At 41.3% G+C, this 23,682-nt stretch overlaps 1 protein-coding gene across 1 annotated transcript in view; it reads left to right on the plus strand.

Annotated features, from left to right (window-relative positions):
• The window catches only part of cdhr2 (cadherin related family member 2), a gene marked incomplete at both ends in the record, with an annotated part of 38,016 nt that extends 14,691 nt beyond the window's left edge, over positions 1-23,325 (plus strand). Inside the window, 19 exons of the mRNA XM_080416563.1 lie at positions 673-828; positions 1,225-1,386; positions 1,965-2,026; positions 2,656-2,899; positions 4,211-4,450; positions 5,054-5,123; positions 5,221-5,805; positions 6,089-6,160; positions 6,593-6,707; positions 7,850-7,946; positions 8,107-8,195; positions 8,400-8,468; positions 9,371-9,524; positions 10,132-10,256; positions 11,505-11,609; positions 11,812-11,895; positions 13,334-13,394; positions 13,743-13,847; positions 23,272-23,325. Of these exons, the coding sequence (XP_080272689.1) occupies positions 673-828; positions 1,225-1,386; positions 1,965-2,026; positions 2,656-2,899; positions 4,211-4,450; positions 5,054-5,123; positions 5,221-5,805; positions 6,089-6,160; positions 6,593-6,707; positions 7,850-7,946; positions 8,107-8,195; positions 8,400-8,468; positions 9,371-9,524; positions 10,132-10,256; positions 11,505-11,609; positions 11,812-11,895; positions 13,334-13,394; positions 13,743-13,847; positions 23,272-23,325 (2,649 nt within the window). The remainder of the gene's footprint in view (positions 1-672; positions 829-1,224; positions 1,387-1,964; positions 2,027-2,655; positions 2,900-4,210; positions 4,451-5,053; positions 5,124-5,220; positions 5,806-6,088; positions 6,161-6,592; positions 6,708-7,849; positions 7,947-8,106; positions 8,196-8,399; positions 8,469-9,370; positions 9,525-10,131; positions 10,257-11,504; positions 11,610-11,811; positions 11,896-13,333; positions 13,395-13,742; positions 13,848-23,271) is intronic.
• Positions 23,326-23,682: the final 357 nt, after the last annotated feature.

A 23,682-nucleotide genomic window follows, 5' to 3' on the forward strand; every position in this document is an offset into this window, starting at 1 on the left:
AAGAAAAAAAAATAGAAAAAAGAAAACTACGTTTTTTACGTCAGTGGCAGCATTGGTAAACGGGAATAATTACGTTTATTACGTCAGTGGCAGGGAATGAGTTATTTCCAAATAATTGTAGTGGTGTAAAAGTACAATATTTGCCTCTGAGATTCAGTGGAGTAGAAGTAAAAGTATTGAAAATACTCCAGTGAAGTAAAAAATACCTCAAAATTGTACTTAAGTACAGTACTGTACTTACTTGAGTACATGTACACCAGTACCACAGTGGATAAGGTCAAGGACACACTCTTCATTTCAGTACTTATTAAACCTCTCTCAGATTATTAATTGGAAAATGCCAATGCTATTTACTGTAAACCCTCAAGCCTGTGGAAGCAGTGCATATCTGTTTATCGAGATTTATTACAGACAATCTCTGTGAGAAATTCGGGTGGACTTCGCTCAGGGTGCGGAGACAGACAGTACAAGGCACTATAAACAGGCTACCATTTTATGCCTTATCTTTTAAGATTCCGATTAATCACTCCTCATGCTCACTCATTGGGATATATTTCTATAGATCCCTTGTATGTTGGGAAGTTGGGAAACCACAGCTTTCCAAAACAAAACCATTAAAGTAATGAAACCTGGATTATGTTTAATAGCGGATGACCTTTCTGGTGTTTGCAGGGGAAACAGGCAGAAATCAAACTGAGCATTGACGGACCTGATAAGGACGTGTTTTCTGTGGGTCCCACGCTTGCCTTTTCAGAGAGCGTTGTTCAGCTCGTGGTCAAAAACTCGCAGTTACTGGATTTCGAGACAAAAAAAGAGATGGTGATTCAGGTAAGCACAGATGGCAGAATTGAGGTGTCAAGCAAAAAACCTGAAAATGATTTTGGACTGTGAAAAAGTTTGAGAACCACTGGTTTTACACAAACACAATTGGCCCGGGCGGGGGAGGGTGCATGTATTCCTAAGGGCTGGGGGGCGGCACCTGTCAACAGGGAGTGTTGGGCGGGAGGAGTAGGACGGAGGCTCTACGTCCTCCCGGTGGGCGCTCCTCACTGGCAGGTGAGTCAGTAGGATGTGACAGCAGTGACAATAGAGAAATGTGTGTGGGGAGGAATCAATTGGCATAACGACTAAATTGGGGAGAAAAAGGGGTAAAGGAAAAAAGAAGAAGTTGTGCTGTTGGTGACGATGATGCTATTTCCTGGTTTCTTTTGCCTTGCGGTACAGGTGATCGCAGAAGACGCACAAAACAGTACCTTCCGCTCTACCGCTACTGTCACCATCAAGATCAAAGACGTCAACGACATCAGCCCCAAATTCCCACAGGAGTCGTATTTGATAAGTGTTAAGGAGCACAGTCCAAATGGCACAGAAGTTGCTAACATTACTGTAAGTTGTTACTTGTCAATCTGTAGTATTTTAGCTGCAGTCACCTTGACATTATTGACTGCTGCTTCCCATAAAGAAAGGTTTTATAAGAAATTCTAGAGGATTATTCTGTGTATTATTCGAATGTAATGGTAAATTCAATCCCAAGCTTGTAAGGTATGCTCTGTGATTTGCACGACATATACTGTATGTGAAAACATAATATATGGTTTGTATTCGGTTATTATTTAGTCACAAGCTCTTTTCATTGGTTAAATATTCATAAAACCCACAGACTTAAACACTTTCACTTACACTTAAAAATAGCAAAAAATACTACATCTACAAGTTGTGAGCTTGCAGATCTGCTATTTATGCTACTGTCGTGTGTCACACTGTAGTTTGACGAAGTCGGGCGTTATTTTACGAAAAAACAAAGAGTTGAAATATGGAGATTCAAGGCTTCTGACCGACAGCAACAATATAAAAAAAAAACTATATTAGTATGTACAGGGTCACACCCATGTAGAAACATGTGCAAGGAACAGGGAGTAATTTTGGACAGTATTGACATTCACAAAGGGTCATATCTTTTTCAGGCAGAGGATCCTGACACAATGGATGAAGGCAAACTGATCTACAGACTGCTCCCAGACACTATGTATGACTATCCTTTATATACTGTAACATTATGGTTTCTGTAAATGTAGCCATGCTTAGGCCTGTCACAATTATTACATACTGTAATCGCCTAATCATAATTATTTGAGGTATTCGCGATTATCTTTGCTTATTACACGGCTTGGTTGAATGCTTGATTCTTTTCTTTTTAGCTATTTATTTTTTGGCTTTTATGCCTTTATTGATAGGATAGGATAGTAGGCTGACAGGAAATGGGGAGAGAGATGGGGGGTGACATGCAGCAAAGGCCGTCGGGATCGGGACTCGAACCCGCGACGCGCTGTCAGGCTACTTTATAGCCGAATACTTGATTCTGATTGGTCAATCGCTGAATTCTTACACAAATCCAGTATTTTGTTCTTAATTATTATTATTATTTTTTTTTACAATACTGTGTTTTCTCTTTTCAATACAGTGGCAGATGACTGAAAACTAAAAAAATTATAATAATCTCTTACAAAGATCCTGCATTTTCCTCTCTTTTTTTTACGCGCCCTCTGCTGTTTGCATCGTGATACATTTTTTGATTAAATCCATTTAAATTGTCACCAGTTTGAATCGAGTTACGAGAAGTCGTTACATGCCTATTGTTTTACGCCTGCCTTTCAGACTCAAGTATTTCGATGTGCGTCCAGACACGGGCGAGGTGTACGTGGCAAACAGCAGGTTGGTTGACCGGGAGGTCACCTCTCTGTATTCGGTCACCCTGCAGGCCAGAGACATGGACAACAAGACGGGCTCGACGGTGCTGGAGATCACGTTGACCGACATCAATGACAACAGACCGGAAATCAACAGAGAGACCTATCTGGAGTTTGTCAAAGAGGGTGGAGAGGTGGACGTCAAAATAGAGGTCAGTATTCAATGACAACAGGCAGGGTTGGATTTACTGGGGAGGATTGGGGGGGGGGGGGGGGTCCACGCCTCTGGTCATTCATTTTTATGGCTGGTGGGGATATGTTTAATCCATTCCAAGACCTGGAACGCATCTGTGTCACTTTTTGATTTGAGCTAAAAAGCATTATTTTACACTTTGGCTATTCAAAAATAGCAGATCTACAAGCTCGAGCTTGTAGATCTCCTATTTTTTGAGAAATCGTAAAAATGTGTGCAAATCTTTGAATATATATTTTTTCAAGCGAACATTTGTAACTCAAATCTTTGCTTCTGGGGGTCCCTGGGACAAAATATTTTGAGATGGGGGTCCTTGGCCAAATACATATACATTTTGGGGGTCCTTGACACGAATTTTTTTGAGAACCACTGACATAGTAACATAAGTTTCGGAATCGGCTTCAGGTTAATGGGTTAATCCCTGCTTCTGGTCAGGCTGAATTCACATGCATTTCCTTTTGGGAAATGTAGACTGTCTGATATGTTTGATATTTATGTTTGATAATATAAACATTTACCAATTAAAAATGTATGTTAACCACATTACAGGGAAGTACAGTTCAATACAAGGTCTGTTAAGAGGATTTGAAAAAAAAAGAGAAAAAAATATGTACAGTAAACATCATACAAACGGGTAGGGGGGGGGGGGGGTAGGGGGGGGTAGGCTTTGACTTTTTACAGGGGCCAGTTCCGAATTGCAGCCACCTGTAAGTGCTCCTTTAGAGCGGTTTTGAAGGAGAGTAACGATACACATGTTTTTATGACTGTTGGTATACTATAGGGCATTCCACGTTTTTGTGGCACAGCAGTAGAACAAATGTAATCCCGTGTTTGAGCCAAATATGGGTTGAACGTGATTAGTGGAGCTCCCTCTGGTGTTGTTGTGATTGTGGACGTCATTGATGCTTGTGAAGTAGTTTGACAGGTACATGGGTGTCTTTGTGGTGTAGTGTAGTGTATCTTGTAGACCAGGCCCATTATTGCAATTTGCAGTACTCTGTCCTCTACCCTGAGCCATCCCGCCCTAGCAAAATGAGCAGTGGTGGGAAAAGTACTCAAATGTTTTACTTAAGTAAAAGTATCAATACTGAAATGTAGATTACACGTGTTACAAGTGAAAATTGGAAATACTCCAGTAAAGTAAAAGTACCTAAAAATGTTACTTACGTACAGTACTAAGTAAATGTCCTTAGTTACTTTACACCACTGCTGATTATATAAAACATTGAATTCTACCGTCTGTTTCTTCCAATATTCCCTATTTCTACAGGCTACTGATGATGACGAACCAGAGACGAAAAACAGCCAGATTGTGTTTGAAATTGTGCCGAGCGAGTACAGCGGTAACTTCACGATTGACCGTGACACAGGTGTTCTGACGAACAGCGGCCAACTGGACCGGGAGGCCTTGGACCCTGAGCTGAAGGGGAGAATTGAGTTGAATGTGACTGCTACTGACATGGGCACGCCTCCCCTGTCCACATGGGTCACAGTTATCATCCAAGTGGATGTGAGTCTTCAACATTGTCTACCCACTTTGATGCTCTACTCCTGATATTAGTGTGTGTGTGTGTGTGTGTGTGTGTGTGTGTGTGTGTGTGTGTGTGTGTGTGTGTGTGTGTGTGTGTGTGTGTGTGTGTGTGTGTGTGTGTGTGTGTGTGTGTGTGTGTGTGTGTGTGTGTGTGTGTGTGTGTGTGTGTGTGTGTGTGTGTGTGTGTGTGTGCCGGTATTTCTATGCTCATGAGGACAGCAACGGGTTATGAATGGTCAATTTTCATTAAAAAAAAGTTACCTTTACCTTTTTTCTTGCCATTTTGAACACTAAACCTATAACCTTAACCCCAACCTGTCCCTAAATCTAATCCTAACCCTGACCCCAACCTGAATTATTTTCCTAATTGTAGACTTAATTAGAAGGCCTTTTCTCCATTTTTGGACCTCAAAAAAAGTATACCCCACACACACACACACACACACACACACACACACACACACACACACACACAAACACCTAGATTATTGCCAGGTGCCACTGTAGATAGTGGTATTGATTTTCTCTATGGTGCACTATCAATTTAACTATATCTATCGATTTTCTCTTACTTCGTACCAGGATGTCAATGACAACACTCCACAATTTACAGAACCGTCTTACAAATTCTCAGTCAAAGAAGGGATGAAAGGTAAGCAACTTCGTTCAAATCAACTACTTTCACTTGTTTGCACACAAACACTGTTGCATTCTGAAACATTCTCTACTCCTTTGCTTCAACCAATCAGGCGAGTTGGTTGGCTCCGTGCATGCGGTGGATTTGGACCAAACCTCAGACTTCAACCGCATTTCCTTCAGCATCATTAGTGGAAGCTCTGGAAGTTTCATCATTCGTACCTATCCTGAAGAGGGAGGTTACAGGGGCAACGTCACCGTGGACCCGGACGTGGAGTTGGACTACGAGAGCGCTCGCAAGAACTTCACCATGTGGGTGGAGGCCGCAGACCTGGAACTCAACAGCGCCAGGGTGCTGGTGGAAGTGGAGGTCTTGGACGTGAACGACGAAAGACCAGTGTTCCTGCCGGCGGAGGCTTTAGAAGTCGAGGAGAACAGCACAATCGTCGGAGCCGTCGGGTGGTTTAAGGCCGAGGACAGAGACGGCGACCCGTCGTTGGTCTACGAGATGGAATCCACCCAATGCCGATGCAACGACACCCTGAGGCCCTGCGACTGGTTCCTCTTGGAGCCGACGGGGGAGATCGTGGTGAACCCGAATGTCACAGTGGATTATGAGCTGTGTGTGCAGGTGATAATGAAGGCTCAGGTGGTGGATGTGAACACGGAAAAAGGAGCCAACAACAGCGCCGTATCAGGTCAGCACCGCGTGGGATTCATTAGGGTTTGTGGTCTGGAAGTGCTCACGTAGTTGCTCTAATTGTGCAGTTCCTTGCAGGGCATGACTGGTTTGTAAGCGAACTATATCAGAATACACTCACATGCACATACTTGAGGCTAGAGGGAACACACAAACTAATGTAGGTTGTTTCAATCTGATAAGCTGTAAAGGCAGCTCCTGTTCTAGAACCACAGTATGAGCGCGTTTTGACAACAGAGTGCGTGTGAAGAGAACAAATAATAATCTGTGAATTATTGCAGGAGAAATGGTGATCAACATTGAGGATATAAATGACAATGTTCCACAATTCATTGTCCCAGATTCATTGTTTGGTGAGTGGATTTATAAGATATTACAGATATTATATACACTCGTATACATCTACATCTATATGGTTGTCTGTCTGTCTGTCTGTCTGTCTGTCTGTCTGTCTGTGATTGATTGATTGATTGATTGATTGATTGATTGATTGATTTGATTCCCTCTCTGGTGTTTAGTTGTGGTGTCAGAGATTTCAAGCAAGGGCACATCGGTGGCCAGTGTTAAAGTGAGTATGAAGTGAGACAGATAATCCACACATTAAATTGTCTCAGTTGATGCATGAGCTATTTGCTATTTTTAGTCCGAAATGCTTTTAAGTGTCACCCCCCCCCCCCCCCTCCACACACACACACACACACACACACACACACACACACACACACACACACACATTCAGGCGACAGACCGTGACTCTGGGATCCATCAGCAAATCACGTTTGAAGTGAAGTCGGTGCAATTCCGCCACTCCAACAATGAGACGAGCGACATGAATGACAGGCCGCTGTTTGAAGCCGTCCGCTCCCCACAGCAAAATGAATTCTACCTGGCAGTCATCCAGTGAGTCCCTTTCTGCAACGGCAGCTGTTTAGATCTCTGTTTTAGGACCCCTAAATTGATATAGGCCTACATTTGGCCGCGGACCCCCATCTGAAAATGTTTTGTGCCAGGGACCCCCAGAAGCAAAGATTTGGGTTAAAAAAGTATGTAATGTATTGTAAAAATATTCAAAGATTTGCACACATTTTCAAGATAAAAAAAAAATAGCAGATCTACAAGCTCATAGCGCGGCACTCGGTGCCGAGTGCCGCATTATGAGCTTGTAGATCTGCTATTTTTGAATAGCCAAAACTAAGTGGTTAAAATGATTCTGACGCTATGTTAACTAATTTTGCTGGGGACCCCCTGGTACTCCCCGGACCACTGGTTTAGATCACTGGTTCTCAAAGTGGGGTCCGGGGACCCCCAGGGGCCCTTGAGGGAGTTCCAGGGGGTGCCCAGCTAAATGATGGATAGTTGGGAACCAATCGGACCCTTATGGGTCTGTAACTCTGAGAGTTAAATTAACATTGATTTTACAAAATAATTGGGGTCCCAGATATATAAATGCCATTAAATGGGGTTCCTTAGCCTAATGCATGTCAAACTGGGAGTCCTTGAAATTAAAATGGTTGAGAATCACTGCTAGAACCGCAAAGATCTTCTCTTATCCCTGGCATATCTTTTTAAATGGGGGTCCGTGGGCTAATAAGTGTCAATGTGGGGGTCCTTGACATGAAAAAGTTTGAGAACCACTGGTTTAGATCACTGTTTCCCAACCTTTTTACCTCGAGACCCAAAAGAGAAATTTGTCTGACCAGAACCAGAAACTAGTGAAAATGGCAGATCTACAAGCTCACAATGCGTCGCATCGTGGCGCGTTGTGAGCTTGTAGATCTGCTTTTTCCACAATCTGCTTTTTTTCACACAGCCTAGGCTGGCAAAATGAGTGGGAAAAAGGTGGGTCATGGGCCCCAGTCCGAGAAGTAGTCGAATCAGTTTGTTTTGGGAGGTTTCAAGCTTAGTTTTTTTTTTCACCCAAACTTATGAATTAATCACTGAAGCCCATATATATATATGAAAAAAGCTGAAAATGTCATGTTTAAAATGTAGCTTCCTGTTGTGTGTTTGACTGAACCCTTTTCTTTTTTTCTATGTTGCAGATCTCTTGACGCGCTTGATACGAAGCTGAAAGGGAAGTATTTGGTGACAGTAGCAGCAACAGACACCGGTGGCCTCTCAACAACCTCAGTGCTGGAGGTGAGAAGCTGAACTTGTACGGTATACTTAATGCTCTAATGTTCTGTGTCTTAATATTTATTTGTATTGCCTTGTTATTGAAATGTGTCTGTCTGTCCGGTGAGTTCATTGCCTGTGGGAAGAATATAATGGCAATCTCTGCTCATTCTTTAAATTCTAGATTTTCACGGTTGACCAGTCGTTTAAAATTGAGCTTCGATTTGATAAGCCTGTCGAGGAAGTCAAGAAGAACGAAAATGAAATCATTTGGTAAGTTGGTTTCATAGCCTACCTACAGTACAACATTCCCCCTTTGCATAACAACTCTATGGCAACGCTTTATGATGGGAGAGTGGGTATAGAAACGACTTTGGAATCATTGAGAATGTGTTTCTTATTTGGTGAAGCATATTGGAGAAAGTCCTCATCAAGTCTTGATGTCCAGTGTATTATTTCTTCTACCCTCTATCCAAGGGCACTCACCACTGCTACCAAAGCTGCTGTCCGAGTTGTTGTTACCAGAGAGGACACTGAAGAGACCAGGTGAGCACGTCATCAGACATCTTCACGTTCAACCCACCCATTCAAATGTATTGTTTTTTCTTCAGTTTTTGATTGCCATCAAGAATAGGCTCTATGCACAGCAGCCATATTGGAAAGGAATTGGGCCTCTTCTTACTTCGTTCACAGGTGTTACGAATGATACTAATGAAGGCTCTGTTCCATTCTGGTCAAACAGGGTCAGGGTGCTGATATTGTGCATGTTGGCTCACTGCAAACACTCTGCTAGACCAGTGGGTCTCAAAGTGTGGACCAGGGACCCTCATGGTTCCTTGAGTGGGTTTTAAATGGCCCCTTAAGGGTGTGTAACTCTGAGAGCGTATAAATGGAACCAAATGGACCCTTACGGGTCCATTTGGTTCCATTTGTACACTCTCAGAGTTATGGGGGTCCTTGAAATTGAAATGTTTGAGAACCACTGTGCTACACTATATGGACCGGAGCCTTCATTAGAATCATTGGTCACACCTGTGAAGGAAGTAAGGAAGAGGCCCAATTTCTTTCCAATATGGCTGCTGTGCATAGAGCCTATTGGTGGCAGTGTGAACAGAACAGTCAAAGCCAAGAGCTTTTGACTTCATTCAGCTCACCCACCACCAGGTGGTGCCAACTATCCTATAATATGCTGTTAGTTATTGTAGATAATGCAGTATATGATTTATAATACTGTATGAATGAAATGCACATTAACTGTCTGTATTGTTTGTTACACTTTTAATTCCCATTTTATTGTACAGTATGTGTTTCTGTGCCCCTCTACTGAATGTAAAACAGAGTAGCCTATAGCTTGTGACGCTAGAAGAATTTCAGATAAATCTGACAATAAATGTCTAATCTAATATCATATAACATAACGTCTTTAAAGTCATGTTTTTGCTGTAAAGAGTCCTATCATTTGGCAGGGCTCAAGTGGACACTATAATGGAGACGTATTTTGTCTACTCTAATGGGACTGCCCTTACCTCTGACGCTGTGCTCAAGATGCTCTCAGAGCCTGAAGCTGTTGCTGTACTGGGTCCGCTTGGCCTCATAGACATTGTAAGTGTGTGTGCGTGTGCGTGTGCGTGTGTGTATGTGAGAATATCTACAAGCAAGAATATCTACAAGCTCACAACGCGTCGCGATGCAACGCGTTGTGAGCTTGTAGATCTGCTATTTCCAAATAGCCTATGTATATAATAGGGCTAAAGTGGTTAATTCATAGTGGTTTTCATAATATCATAATTTATTTCTGAAAAGTTACGAGTAACTAAAGTTTTCAAATAATTGTAGTGGAGTAAAAGTACAATATTTGCCGGCGAGATGTAGTGGAGTAGAAGTAAACATATAGAAAATTGGAAATACTCCAGTAAAGTAAAAGTACCTCAAAATTTTACTTAAATACAGTACTTGAGTAAATGTACTTAGTTACTTTACACCACTGCTGGTGAGTGAGCTAGCATGTAAACCCCCTGCCTTCCGTGCCGACATGAACCATCGCTACTACACTGAATTTGTATTCCTATATGAACCTGCTAGAGTTCAAACCAACCCACGCCTAATTCCTTTCCTTTCATTTATTCTGATACCGATTGTGAATTCCGACTGATAACTGTGACTATGTGACTGTGTGATCGTAGCTTTGATTGTGATTGGTTGTTCCTAGGGGAGCGTGGACGTGGAGAAACCAAAAGCCCTGCAGGACGAGGTCTACGTCCTGCTGGGCCTCATCGGTGGGTGCATCATCTGCTTGTCGGTTCTCACCACATCTCTGCTGTGCACACGCAGAAAGTAAGCAAGGACGTGGGGGGGGGGGGGGGGGAGAGGATAAACAAATAGGCAGCAGATTTTATAGATAGATAGATAGTTGTCAAACCCCATCTCCCACCCAAGCAATTAGAAATGGTCATGGCCGGCCTGGGCCGCAGCGTGGCGGTCCAGGCACCCTAGGCTGCAATGCCAGCCTGACAGCGTGTCGCGGGTTCGACTCCCGATCCCGAAGACCTTTGCTGCGTGTCACTCCCCCATCTCTCTCCCCATTTCCTGTCAGCCTACTACTGTAATCTATCAATAAAGGCAAAAAGCCCCATAAATATCTTTAAAAAAAAGAAATGGCCATCCACGCCTTTATTTCTTCTAGATTGGATTATTGTAATTCTCTCTATAATGGCATTGATCAATCATCTATCAGGCGCCTCCAGCTGGTGCAAAATGCAGCTGCAAGTCTCCTCACCAGCACAACAAAATATGAGTTTTAGCTGCACTTCATTGGCTTCCTATCGCTTTTAGCAGTGGTGGACAGTAACCGAGTAAATGTACTTGAATACTGTACTTAAGTACAGATTCGAGATCTGTACTTTACTTGAGTATTAGATTTTTGGATACTTATTATGCTTACTTGGGTACATTTCCAAGACAAATATTTTACTTTTACTCGAGTACATTTCTAGGAAGGCTGTAAAGTACTGAGTAGTTTTAGGTTGGCTATTTCTTTTTTTCTTCCCTAAAATTCTTTTGGCCACACTTCTGCTCTCACACTAGCCGTGTTTCTGGCTTACCCCTCCCCTAAAAGTATTTAGTTCTAGTTCCTCAGTAATTTCTATGTTTAGGTATTTCTGCAGGCTTTGTATAACGTAATGGTACATGCAGTGCAGGTGGTTTCAGAGAGTTACTTTTCAGTGAGTTACTACTACTGAATTTTTGAAACCCTATACACCGGGCAGAGGTCTGCTGACATGTGACATGGTTGACCCTAAGAGGAGACTACTGTAGCTTGCAGGGGTGACCGGCACATTTGCTGCTGCTGCTCCCAGGCTTTGGAACAGCCTGTCCCTTTTATAGAGATTCGGCCCAGTCCATCGAAGCTTACTTAAGACCTATTTCTTTTCACTCAACACCTGAGTCGCACTCTCTATACTCTCTACACTCTCTATAAAGTGCTCTATAGTCGCTTATCGCTTTAATAGATATGTGTGTGATAGAGAGATTATGAGAGGCACTGGATCTGTTTCAACTAAATCCAATTCATTCATGTGTCAGCTACCGGAGGAAGCTGAAGGCGGCTAAAGCCATGAACACTGTGGCCATGACAGTGACTGAAAACCAGACGAATGGACCGGTGGTCCCTGGAACTAACAAGTACAAGTAAGAGGTTTAGTGCCATCATTTTGTACTTTATTACTTCATTTTACCATCATTTGATGGTCTATTCAAATGATCAATTTTTTTTTTTAAATAAATGATGGATTGTCCTGTCTATATTAAATGTATTGATAATATCTGTGTGTGTGTGTGTGTGTGTGTGTGTGTGTGTGTGGTGTGTGTGTGTGCGTGCGCGCATTGACAGGGCTAACCCTGTGCTCAACCTCAACATCGACACAGCCACAGATCTGGGATTTGATGAAGAAAACTCTAACGCAGACAAAGTCAGGTACAAATAAGCGATTCCCCAAAACCATCCATCCTACTGATACACAGTGACACAGTGGAGACCTCTGTCTCCATGACAAGCTACAAGATAATTTGGTCCGAGTGGTTTCATGAAGCATGATGTTTGTGATGGAACACGGACTGCTCCCTACTTACGTATTATATGTTGTCCACTTACTACAGTTAACCCATTAAGACCGGGAACGCATCTGTGTCATTTTAGGATTTCTATATCGATCTACTATTCAAAAATAGCAGATCTACAAGCTCATAGCGTGGCACCGAGTGTCGCACTATGAGCTTGTAGATCTGCTTTTTTTTTTAGAAAAATAAATCGTGAAAATGTGTGCAAATCTTTGGATATATATATTTTTAAAGCCAACATTTGTAACTCAAATCTTTGGATTCCCTCTTGACCTGGCGGTAGATTATGAACCGGGCTAATGGGGCCAGTGCCTATATGGGCCCTTGACTACCAGGGAACCCCTGGGCTACGAGGCCCAGTGACAAATATACTGTAGATTACCGCTCAAATATGTGGCCCCTAAGTCTACAGTAGCTACTAGAGATGCGCGGATGGGTTTTTTTGTCACCCAAATCCGCGTTAACAAGTTCATTATCCATCCGCCATCCACCCGCGGTACTTATATCATCCTATTTATAGATCCGCACCAACCGCACCAAATAATTGTTATTTTCCTGATGTTAGTTTTCTTATAAACAGTGTTACTCACCACTGTCGCGATGCAGTGACTGTATACAATCCACAACCATGGTAACAACAAGCGAACGTCTTCATTAAGTTACTTTCGCTTTCAACCACTTTGTTGCCATGTCGGCTTTTTATAAGCTTTTTATAAGTGACTTTTAATATAATAAACTTTATTTATATAGCACCTTTCATGACATAAATGCAGCTCAAAGTGCTTTACAGAAAAAGAAAGAAAAAGTGAAAACAAAACACAGAGCAAAAACAATGCTCTGTGTTGCGACTTTTGGGCTTGTTTGGCACTTGTTTTGGGCTTGTTTTCATAGACCTGGCTACTTATTTCTCTCGCAACCTGGCAACACTGGCTGCCTGCAAAGCAACATGTCGTGAGCGGCTATTTTGTGCCTGGTGTAAAATGACGTAATATTAAAATACTACAAACGCACACACGGTGAAATGTAGTGCTTTTTAAAAGCTATTATAGGCCTATAGATTGATATCATTAATTTAATTCCCGCATTATTTCACCCGCGGTTTATCCAATATGAATTAATAATTATATTTGATTGACCCAAATCCACCCAAACTGCGGTTAACTGCGGCAACCGCGGTTACATGTACCGTATACATTTTGGGGTCCTTGACATGAAACAGTTTGAGCACCACTGAGTTACAGACTCCCTGAGAAAAGCCTCAGTAACATTAACACGTTTGTTCTTTTCCCATCAAGCCTCAACTCTCTGGACTACAACATCGACATGTCTGAGAAGGATATTACCCCCCTCACCATGGTGAGTTTACATTTTAATGTGTCAATGCACCGTTAAGCCTGATAGTAGGGCTGTCACGAATTTAAGTTGACGATTAATTGTCACACAAATAATTGCCATTAACGATTTCATGTGTTGTAAGCTTGTAGATCAGCTATTTTTTGCTATTTTTGGAAAATGTATGAAAATGTTTCAACATGGAAACGATTGACCTTTATGACGATTATTAAAAATAATTGCGACTATCTCAAATAATTACAATTAGGTGATTATGTAATAATTGTGACAGGCGTACCTGATAGCACATCCGCAAGCTTACCAAGTATTACAGGGCTTTTTATTTACCAGTGTGTCTCCTCTCGTTGACAGATAATCCAAGAAGAGGATGAGGACCACGAGGAGCCGGGATACATTGAGCCTCTGGGGGCAGCGCTTGCCCAGCGGGGAGCCAAGAAAGGCTCTGGGATGACTCATGTATTTGATAATCCTGCCTTTTCAAATAGTACAACTGACCTGTAACAGCCTGGGCGAGGGGCCGGGGGTGGTTGACACTTGACAGCGGGCGAGGGTGTGGGGGTGGGGCTGGCAGTCACTGGAGGACCCCCAGTTTAATATGCACTAGGCGTCTAGGCCAATGACCCCCAGTTTTTTTTTCTTTTTTGGAACTCCAATCTACAATGTAAAATCCTCAGTGATTATTTAACTCTGAGAGTGTACAAATGGAAACAAATGGTACATTCTCTGAGTTACAATCTCAGAATTACAAACCCATTTGGATCCTTGTTGTGGAAAAAAAACAGCCTTATTTTCTGAATGACAGCCATGTATCATAGCATGGGACGTGAATGGTTTAGAATGGGACCTATAGGGTTATGAAACACTTGACCAGTCTATAAATGAACGTCAGTAAAGTTCAAGCCATCATTGCTCTATTACAGTAGCACAATTTTCTTTTAGATACGTTGATGTATCCATGCCTTAATTACCATTTAACCACAAGTTGCAAAGATCTCATCAGCTTCAGTTGTTGGCATGGAATGATAGGTTGTGTGTTGTCATGACCAGTTTATTTAATTAGATCTTTGTAAAATACAATTGAGTGTGATGTTTTTGTATAATAATCATTGAAGCACTAAAATGAGCTTGCAAGCTTGAAAAGAGAGCAAAACAACAACTAACAAATGATATCGTTGCAAAAATGATTCACTGTTCTACTGTATATAAATATAAACGTGTAAGGCAAAGGAATTTGTTATGAGTCTGACATTGTTTATTTTCTCGCAATTTTGTCATGTTATTTTCATTGTCACTGTGACGAGAAGACATTGCTTTTTAATCTTGTAGATTATAAATTATAAATAAATCCTGCTAATTACATAAATCTCCATTTACATCTGTCGGGTAGAAACCTAATTATGTCCAAAACTGTTACTTTTCAGGATTCAAATGCAAAAATAGCAGATCCACAAGCTCTGCTATTTTTTTGATACTTTTGCATGACGCTGTAGTAGTGTGATCATGTAGGGCATTAACCCATTAAGGCCGGGAACGCATCTGTGTGTCATTTTACGATTACTTTGGCTATTCAAAAATAGCAGATGAGCTTGTAGATCTATTTTTTTTTAATTGTGAAAAATTGTGAAAATCTTTGAATACATATATTCTTTTAAGCGTTAGGATTTAGGATTTTTTTTTTATCGGCCTCAGGTCAGGTTAATGGGTTAATTCACGAAGAAAAAAGGATATGGAAATAAGAGGTTTCTGCCCAACAGCAACGATATACAGTAAATAAACTTGAAGACTTAAACACTGATCTGGCCATTTTCACTTGGACTGACTGGGTTATCAGCATAGGGTATGAACCATTTGCAGATATACACTATATGCATACATACTGTATTTGGGTATACATGTGTACATCTGCACAACCCTGTAAACTGGTTTGTAATCCTCTGGCCTGGGAAAACCATCGTCACTCCACAGAATTTGAAGGTGGCTGGTTGGCCTGCATCTATTCTACAGTACAGCAGTACACAAGCGGTGGATAGTAACTAAGTACATTTACTTGAGTACTGTACTTAAGTACAATTTGTAGGTATTTTACTTTACTGGAGTATTTCCAGTTTTCTACTCCACTACTCTCTCACAGGCAAATATTGTACTTTTACTCCACTACAATTATTTGAAAAATGTAGTTACTTAGTAGATTTTGAATATGATCACAAAACATATACATTAACCACTTCAACCCTATATACATTTCGGCCATTTGAAAATTGCCGATCAACCAGCCTGATCTCCAGAGATTACCGTAACATTGCACGGAACGAGTGCACTTCATTCCGTGGATAGCCGCCTCGGAACTCCCGAATTGCGTGCATATGTACGGCGAGTCCCACGGTGGGCGTAACCAGTCGCAACCCGGAAAAACCCGGAAGCAGAGCAGTCCCCACAAAAAAATGTACGATTCTGTGCCTATCGGTACATAACTCAAACGGCGCTGAGTAGGCACAGGCGAACGTCCCACCGTTCAGGACGGCAACTCGGTCGCCTTAGCTCCCTCGGTGGTCCTTCACGGGGTGACAGTTCGCCTGTGACTGCGCGCCTCCGAAATGGTTTTGTCACAAAGGGAGCGCCGTACCATATGCACGCAATTCGGGAGTTCCGAGGCGGCTATCCACGGAATGAAGTGCACTCGTTCCGTGCAATGTTACGGTAATCTCTGGAGATCGGGTTTGGATCAACACGTATTGTGAGCTTGCAGATCTGCTATTTTCAAATGATTTTTTATACAATTTACACATTTGAAAACTTGTGAAATGGGACATTCTGCATGATGACTACTCTCTACTTTTGGTACTTTAAGTATATTTTGATACCAATACTTTTGTACTTTCACCTAAGTAAATTTTTTATTCCGTACTTATTTCTACATTGCAGTATTGATACTTTTACTTAAGTAACAAATGTGAGTACTTTTTCCACCACTGCAAAACATTTTCAGATGGGGGTCAAATACGTAATCAAGTTGGGAGTCCAATTGACGTGAATATGTTTAAGAACCACAGTGCAGTTAAAATACAAATATTTCTTATGGCACTACATCTTGACATGAAAATCATAGGTTCAAGTACTGGTTCTGATGGCAGTGTGACTCCTGCGTCCTATAATAAAATAGTGGCACTTTGGCTACCAGTGTGTGCGGCCACCTTCTTGTCTCTTGAAGACCACTATTACAGCAATATTACAGTATTGCTGACACACTACTATTAGTGTGTCAGTAGGGTGTCCCTTAGCAAGACACATAACTGCTCCTTATGTGTTTTATTATATTATATATTATAATATTATAAATTATATTCCATCCCAGAAGAACAATCAAAAAATGGGCTATTTTTTTCATATTTTTTCTGGAAATTGCTCAATTGTTTTCATCCCAGAACAATATTTTAAAATGGGCAAATTCTTCCAATTTTCTTTTGGAAAATGCTACATTTTGGTGATTTTGTGATTTAAATTTTTGGCATTTTTTTATTTGGGACTGACAAAGGTAAAAGGTCTGTATTTCTCTTTGTTTTTCTTAATTCATCTGGAATCTAAAAGCCTTACATGACATAATATTAGCATTTTTGTTTCAGATTACAAAAAGCCCAAATCAAAACAGCTCCTACTCATTTGGTTATTGTTATGTCAGTCATCTTTTAATCATCCCTTTTAATCAAAACAAACAAGGATCTTTGTCCTTCGAAATACAAGTTGTAGTCTAACATGCAAGCAATAGGATCTACAGACGGACGGACGATAGATAATCAGGTGTCTTGCAGAAAAAACATTGGGTCATACTGAACATGTCTATAATACTGTATACCTAATAATAATACTAATAAAAATCGCCCAACTTAATTCCATTTTCTTCTCATTGAGTGTTGAGACCCTTGGCAGATATGCTACTGACCACAGTTCACCTTGAGGTCCTGCTCACTGCTGGTCCTATAACTGCATCCTCCATGCCATGTCTGATGTCCTGGGGGGTTCTCTGCCAAGTCAATGCCACTAGCTGAATATTTGTTATATTCCTCAAATTAATCGTAGTTTACTTAATATTACACAAATTCTTCTGATTCTGATTTGCCCACATTCAGTCCACATTAGTAGTCGGTCATGATTTTCTCTGGGGACATTAAAACCATGATCACTCCAAAACCTGAACAAACTAGCACACCCCAGTCTGAAGTGAAGTGGCTTGATAAAATAAATATCTATAATAGGCATTTAGCAGACACTCCAGAGCAAAGTGCAAGATCAGAGTAAATGTCACAAACACTAGTTAACAACAACAGGGTAAATGGTCACATAAGTATACCAAATGGACCCTTATGGGTCTGTAACTCTGAGAGTGTACAAATGGAACCAAATTGGTTCCATTCAAATGGAACCAAATTGGTTCCATTTAAATTAACAGTTAAATTAACATTGATTTTACAATATAAATTGGGGTCCCAGAGATAGAAATGCCATTAAATGGGGGTCCGTAGCCTAATGCATGGCAAACTGGGGGTCCTTGACATTTAAATGGTTGAGAATCGCTGCTAGAGCCGTAAAAATCTTCTCTTATGGGGCTCCCTGGCTTATCTTTTCAAATGGGGCTTCGCAGGCTAATAAGTGTCAATTTGGGGGTCCTTGACATGAAAAAGTTTGAGAACCACTAGTGAGCAGACATGCAGCTGCATGCTTAACTATAACTTAGTCAGATATATGTTTACTAGGGGTGGGACGATATATCGATATATCGCGATACTTTCTCCCGCGATAAATAATCGATATCCTGCCGAAAAATATCGATTATTTTTTTTTTTTAGTTTGTGATACGTTGTTTTTCCTACTCTGTATTTGTGTAATGATGATTTTGAACTGTTTGGTGCTATTTTATGTGTTTATGAATTGAATACAAGGACTATCGTGATATATCGTTGGTGAATCTTCATGCAATATATCGTGATATCGCAATATATCGATATTTTCAGATATCGTGATATATCGTTGGTGAAATTTCTTGCAATATATATCGAATATCGTGATATCGCAATATATCGAACATCGTCGAATATCGTGATATATATTGTTATCGTGGGCCTAATATCGTGATATATATCGTATCGTGAGGTACCCATATCGTCCCACCCCTAATGTTTACATTTATACCAAGCTTAAGGAAGTGATGTCATTGGGCATCCAGGTGTCAATCAACTCTAGTCAACCCAGCAGGTTTTGAGAGGAGGTGGGACAAAACAAAAAAGCAGGAAGGAGAACAGGTGAAAACAAAGATGTTTATAAATTCAATAATCTGGTAAATGTTGTCACCAAATTAAGAGCCAGGGATAAATATCAGTGTGGATATATCAGCATGTTTGTGTGTTTGGAGAATTTCTAACATAACCAGCTGACATTAATAACTACAAGATGGGCTGTGGCTGGTCAACTAATACAGGAGAAGGGAGAGTGTGAGACATTTCAACACGTTTCTGAGTGGACGCTTTCTGAGAACTGTAATGACATGGACATTTAGTTATAGGATAGGACCTTTACAGCCCTAGAAGGCTGTGATACATTTCACTGACACAGGAGGGCATAGGAGTGATCTATGGCTTTGTATATGGAATACATGGAATGTATGTAATATCACAGCCATTCTAGGGCTAGGACCTTTAATAGTGTTGTGGTGTTTTGGATAGTGTGCTTCAGGACCTGCTACCAAAGCTGTTGCAGTAGAGGTGCTCAGGACTTGTCACTGCTTACCAGAGGATCCAGGTGCACACAGACAGACAGGTGGGGTACTGGGTTCTTCAGCATACAGACAGACAGGTGGGGTACTGGGTTCTTCAGCACACAGACAGTCGGGGTACTGGGTTCTTCAGCATACAGACAGACAGGTGGGGTACTGGTTTATACAGCACACAGACGGGTGGGTTCTCCAGCTCATCTTGATGGGAAACTGTTTGCAGCAGCTGTCTAAAGTTTTCAGTTCAAAGGAACTGAGAGACAAACTTTCATTGAGGATTTCAAATGAACTCCAACAAGCCTTCAGGACAAAAATAAATGTGGTTTGTGACGTTAACTGTTTAAAATGTTCATGTTAGAATAATTTAGAAATGAAAGTAGAGTGATCCACTGCTTCTTTCTCTTTTTCATCTGTGATTGAAATGTCACTGACAGACCTGTCACAATTATGATGTAATCGCCGTCATAATCGTTTCCATGTTGCAAAATGTTCCTTTATTTTCAAACGTTTTCCAAAGTAGTGGAAATACTGTAGCTGATCTATAAACTCACACCGCATCGCAATGCGACATGTTGTGAGCTTGTAGGTCGGCTATTTCCGCTACTTTTAAAAAAACATAATCATTTTAAAGATTAAATATGGCCTATTTTGGCCATAGTATATTATTTATTTTAATTATTGCTATCATTCATTTCTTTGTATATTTAATAAATTTGCCATCTGCAATTTTTGTTTGCAAAGCCTAAAAGCTAAACATAAATGTAATTATATATTCCAATGTTCACAGAAAAAAGACAATTAAAATATTAATTGCAATTATTTGTATGACAATCGTCAAGTGGAATTTCATGATGGTGACAGCCCTAGTCACTGATCTAGGATCTGATCCTTATACTATTTACTATTGGTTGATTGTAAACGTTGTAAACACTGAACTGTTTTTCTTTCTCCACTCCGTCACTCACAGTGGATGTCTTGTCTTCTCACCACCTCAAGCTGCATCCAGATCGAGCTTATCTTCTTCCCAGGTAAGTCACTCCCCACACAGGATCTCACTGTTTCCATAGACTCTCTGGTTGGTTGCTTCTGTTCAAACCGACAAGAACCTTGGTGTTGTCCTGGACAGTCCAGCTCTCATTCTAGGCACACATTGCAGCGGTCACTCGATCCTGTAAGTTTATACTCTACAACATTCGAAGGATCAGACCCTTCCTCACCCAGGAGTCAGCCCAGCTCCTTATCCAGATCTCAGTCATATCAAAACTTTATACTGTAATTCGCTCCTTACTGGCCTCCCGGCATGTGCTCTTAAGCCCCAGCAAATAAGGCATGCCTGGTCTTCAACCAGCCAAAGTTTTCCCCCCTTCTCCGCTCCCTCCAATGGCTCCCAGTTACTGCCCGCACAGAGTTACAAAACACTGATGCTGGCCTACAAAGCAACCAAAGTCATAGCCCCCCCATACCTTCAAAACCTGATTCAACCCTATAACTCCTGCCGCTCACTTAGATCAGCTAACACAGGGAAGCTGTCAGAACCGTCGATAAAAAAACATCTGGGACACCGCTCCACACGTCCCGGACTCTTCTCCCTTCTGGCTCCCAAACTATGGAACGAACTCCCCATTGCAGTTAGAACTGCAGACTCACTCCCAATCTTCTGCCGTAATCTGAAGACTCATTTCTTCAGTCTCAGCCTCAGCCCTTAGCACTTCACTCTCCCCATAGTCCATATTCACACAGCGGCCATTTTGGAATTTAACATTGCGTTGCTGTGGCAACTGGGGTGGCATTTCATTGACTTAAAGGTTTAATGACATTCACTTTTACACCACATTCAAAGTCTTTGTCCTGGTCCTTCAAAAGTGTACAAAAAGTTTTAAGTGAAAATTCCATTCCAGTGATCCATGGCAGGTGTTTTTCTCTCACATTTCTAAAGCCTTTTCAACTGCAATGAAAAAAGAAATCTTTGCCTGCGGGTGTCGCTGGTGAGGGATTTTGCCTGTCAATCATCGCCTCTGCTCCGCCCCCCCCCAAAGGAAAGGATAGGGGAGGGGAGGGGCGAGGAGGAGAGTGGGCGGGATTAATCGACTGTGACCTCACTGTCGAAGGGCCAAGCTCAGATTACTTTTCAGCCTAATTATTCAGAAAACCCCAGACCACAGAAAATCCACTGAATGTTCTAAGTTCAGGTTTTTTGGGTGTAATTGAGGTCATAAAACCCCAAATAAAACATTGAAAATAAAAAAAGTTAAAATGAATGTCATGATACCTTTAATGGCAATATGGCCGCCGTGAGAATATGGTCTATACACCTTCAATCAGTATTTCCACCATAACCAGCTAACTAAAATGTGGGCTGTGGCTGGTTAACTAACAGTGGTTCTCAACCTGTGGGTCAGGACCGACATGATTTTGGGGCCAGATGGCAGTGAACTTTTAAGACCTTTTTAATACCTAAAAAAAATATATATATATAAGAAGATAAAAAAAGACCATTACTCAACAAAATTAATCAACAAACCATACTATAAAAACATCAAACATTGGCCAAATTATCAAATAATATAAGAAAGAAGCAAACATTTTGAAAATAGCCGATCTACAAGCTCACAACATCTCGCATTACGAGGCGTTGTGAGCTTGTAGATCTTCTATTTTATCTGTGGAACCGAGTCAAACTAAATGTAATACCTCAACTCCTACAATTCCAAATGCTTATCAAGGTGGGGGTCCCCTGTTCAAATATGATTATTTTGGGGGGTCCCCAGTTCAACTATGATTATTTTGGGGGGTCCCCAGTTCAAATATGATTATTTTGGGGTGGTCCCCAGTTCAAATATGATTATTTTGGGGGGGTCCCCAGTTCAAATATGATTATTTTGGGGTGGTCCCCAGTTCAAATATGATTATTTTGGGGGGGTCCCCAGTTCAAATATGATTATTTTGGGGTGGTCCCCAGTTCAAATATGATTATTTTGGGGGTCCCCAGTTCAAATATGATTATTTTGGGGGGGTCACGGCCTGAAAAGGTTGAGAACCACTGGACTAACACACTAGCCTGGAGGTGAAGAGAGTGTGTGAGACCCTTCACATTCTGCTCCATTGATGCTAGCGACTGACCTAGATATGACGACCATGCAGATATACCCTGGTCATTTGTTCTCATGTGTTTGTTACTTAGGCTTGTTTTTCTTGACCACAATATTGACATTTTAATTTAGATGGCATGCTATTTAGACAGAGGCTATATGTTCAGTGTTTACCTGGTATCATATAGTTTCAATGTACAAATACAATTGTGTCAAAGATGTTGTGTTGGATTCATGTTAATGTATTTTCAGACATTTAACCACTTAAAGGGATACTTCACTCTCGGGCCGGGGACACATTTAAAAAAAAATATTAAAAATAAATGAAAAAAGTTATGGAAAATTCATGGCCCCCTCACACATTAGTAGGACACTGCGTGTCGTGAGGGGGCCATGAATTTTCCATAACTTTTTTCATTTATTTTTAATATATTTTTTAAATGTGTCCCCGGCCCGAGAGTGAAGTATCCCTTTAAACCCTCAATACTTGACTTGACTCTGTACTGGGTTCTGTTCATTTTCCCCTCTACACCAAATCTCTGCGATGCGTTGTGAGTATGTAGATCGGCTATTTTACGGCTAGTTTCCACCAGAATAGGGATGCTATAGGGTTCAAGTGTTTAATGTAAAAAATAAGTTCCTATCACACAAAGATTTGGTGGCCCCACTGTAGTAACTCTGAGGACCCCTTTGGGTCCCGGACCCCCTGTTGAATACCCATAGTTTAGCGCGCACGCGTGCGTGCGCACACACACACTTAATGTTAGTTGTTAACTTCTTTGAACACAGTTGTACATTAGAGGTGCAATCTGAATTACTCGCAAAGGGCCGTAGTGACCCAACATACCACAGGTGGGCACTAAACTATAATAATCTAACCCACGGGCCCCAGTGTGACCACTCTGGCTGCTCTGTCTCTGACTGTAGGATCTGATCATCTACTGTTGTAAAAACCCCAGTGAAATGAATGGATTATAAATATCACTGTGTGCATCGGTTTGTGACCTATGACCTTTGTGTTTGACCTCAGTGTGGATCCATTGTTGAGGGAGTCGATCAGGATCCTGATGCAGAGAACTCCTAGCCTGGTAAACCCTCCCTCCGGAAATCTCATTTCCATTTGATTTCAGGAGTGAGTCTGGCCTGATCCGCCTTTCTGCAATATTGGCTGTGCTGGAGTTGGGCGGGAGTAATACCGTTGACTGACAACCCCTTCAGCCAATGATAATTTTTCCCCTTCAGCCAATCAGCAGTTCACCAGTCTTAATGTGACGCGACGGGACTTTTGAGACAGCCATACCCAAAATGGGTTGCCTTATTCGGATAGAATGGTGTCACTGCCCGCCCCTACCGGTTCTCTAAATTTTTATTTTTAAATAGGCTTTGTCATGATTAATTGACCACATATATGAAGTTAAACAACTAAATTCTATCCAAACGA

This window comes from Gymnoscopelus braueri (genome assembly GCF_963280865.1).
Source record: "Gymnoscopelus braueri genome assembly, chromosome: 20".
In the NCBI taxonomy this organism is placed as follows: Eukaryota; Metazoa; Chordata; class Actinopteri; order Myctophiformes; family Myctophidae; genus Gymnoscopelus; species Gymnoscopelus braueri.